At 53.9% G+C, this 1,669-nt stretch overlaps 1 protein-coding gene across 1 annotated transcript; it reads right to left on the bottom strand.

The window, feature by feature from the left end:
• Positions 1-334: 334 nt before the first annotated feature.
• LOC121346410 (olfactory receptor 14J1-like) lies at positions 335-1,000 on the bottom strand. Its single transcript, XM_041424188.1, has one exon. It carries the CDS (start codon positions 920-922, stop codon positions 335-337), a length of 588 nt encoding a protein of 195 aa, XP_041280122.1. The 5' UTR covers positions 923-1,000.
• Between the last annotated feature and the right edge of the window lie 669 nt (positions 1,001-1,669).

The following is a 1,669-nucleotide window of genomic DNA, read 5'->3' as shown; positions in this document are numbered from 1 at the left end:
TGCTGGGCACAGCTGCTGGGCCAGCACTGATCTGCCCCAGCTCTGCACACAGACATTGCTGCTGCAGCTCCAGAGAAGGCAACAAAAGGGCATCTCTGCAGAAATCTCTGCAGAGAGATCCTTTGGTTCATTTAAAGCCACCATGAGTGCAGCCCCTCATTGACACAGTCTGTGGCCACAGGGAAGGTGGAGAGAAACAAAATGAGAAATGGCACATTTCGTTTTAGACAGTATGAAAATTGCAAATAAGGGAGCAAAAACCTCACAACCAATCGAAGAAGAATTATCAAGGAGAACTATTATTACAAGTTATTTGCAGAAATTGGCCAGCAGTTTAATGTTTCTGAAATCTTCCAGTCATCATTCTCCACACTGCAGCCTTGAGCTCTTGGTTCCTCAGGCTGTAGATGAGGGGGTTCAGGGCTGGAGGCACCACCGAGTACAGAACTGACAAGGCCAGATCCAGGCATGGGGACGAGATGGATGGGGGCTTCAAGTCGGAAAATATGCCAGTGCTGATGAACAGAGAGACCACAGCCAGGTGAGGGAGGCATGTGGAAAAGGCTTTGTGCCGTCCCTGCTCAGAGGGGATCCTCAGCACAGCCCTGAAGATCTGCACATAGGAGAAAACAATGAACACAAAACAGCCAAGTGCTAAACAAGAACTTACAGTGAGAAGCCCCAGTTCCCTGAAGTTTGAGTGTGAGCAGGAGAGTTTGAGGATCTGGGGGATTTCACAGAAGAACTGGCCCAGGACATTGCCATGGCACAGAGGCAGAGAAAATGTATTGGCCGTGTGCATGAGAGCAGTGAGAAAGGCACTGGCCCAGGCAGCTGCTGCCATGTGGGCACAAGCTCTGCTGCCCAGGAGGGTCCCGTAGTGCAGGGGTTTGCAGATGGACACGTAGCAGTCGTAGCACATGATGGTCAGGAGGGAAAGCTCTGTTGCAAGGAAGAAGATAAGCAGAAAGACCTGAGCAGCACAACCTGTGAGACAAGTCAGGGCAGACTTTGCTGTGCAATGTCCAAGTCCTTTCTCCCAGCCCTGCCCTTGCTTCTCTGTGTCACCCAGTTTTCCTTTTCTCAGAGCCCTTCCTTCAGCCCTGTGCCTGGAGCTCTGCTGAGATCTGGCCCCGTTGCTGTGTCAAGCAGGGGCTCTGCCCATGGACACCGAGGGTTCAGCTCTGCTCTGCAGCAGTGGGGTCAGGGGAACGGGGACAGGGGCCAGTCCTGGGCTTGGACTTCATCAGCCCAAACTGCTCCTGAGGCAGAGGAGCTCGGCAGCATCTCCTGTCCCAGGGCTAAGGAATGGCGACAGCCAAAGGCAGTTTGAGAGGGTTTCCTGCTGTGCCCAGGGGGTCAGAGAGAACTGTGCAATGCAAGAGCAGTGGCTGTAACTCACTGAAGGGTGAGGGGAGCTGCTCTGTCACTCCATCTGACTCTGGCTGCCCTTTCTGAGATCCAGAGCAGTCCCTGTGTTCCCCTGAAAATCAGCCTGACACAGCTGAGAGCAGAGGGACCCACAGCACAGTAAATTGTCTCAGCCTTTGTCAGAGTCTCAGCCCCACTCTGGCCAAGGACACTCCTGTCCCCCAGTGTCCCCTGGAGGCAGCTCACAGCTTGGATGGCATCCAAGGACACACCAAGGGTCCTGTCCACGGCACTGCCT

Source organism: Onychostruthus taczanowskii, unplaced genomic scaffold (assembly GCF_017590055.1).
Source record: "Onychostruthus taczanowskii isolate IOZ18803 unplaced genomic scaffold, ASM1759005v1 scaffold806, whole genome shotgun sequence".
NCBI classification, from domain to species: Eukaryota; Metazoa; Chordata; class Aves; order Passeriformes; family Passeridae; genus Onychostruthus; species Onychostruthus taczanowskii.
Note: the sequence above shows the minus strand (reverse complement) of the source record. Positions and strands in the feature narration are given on the sequence as shown.

Excerpts from the sequence above, each read along its gene's own strand:
- LOC121346410 (XM_041424188.1), bottom strand. The coding sequence starts at position 922 with ATGTGCTACGACTGCTACGTGTCCATCTGCAAACCCCTGCACTACGGG.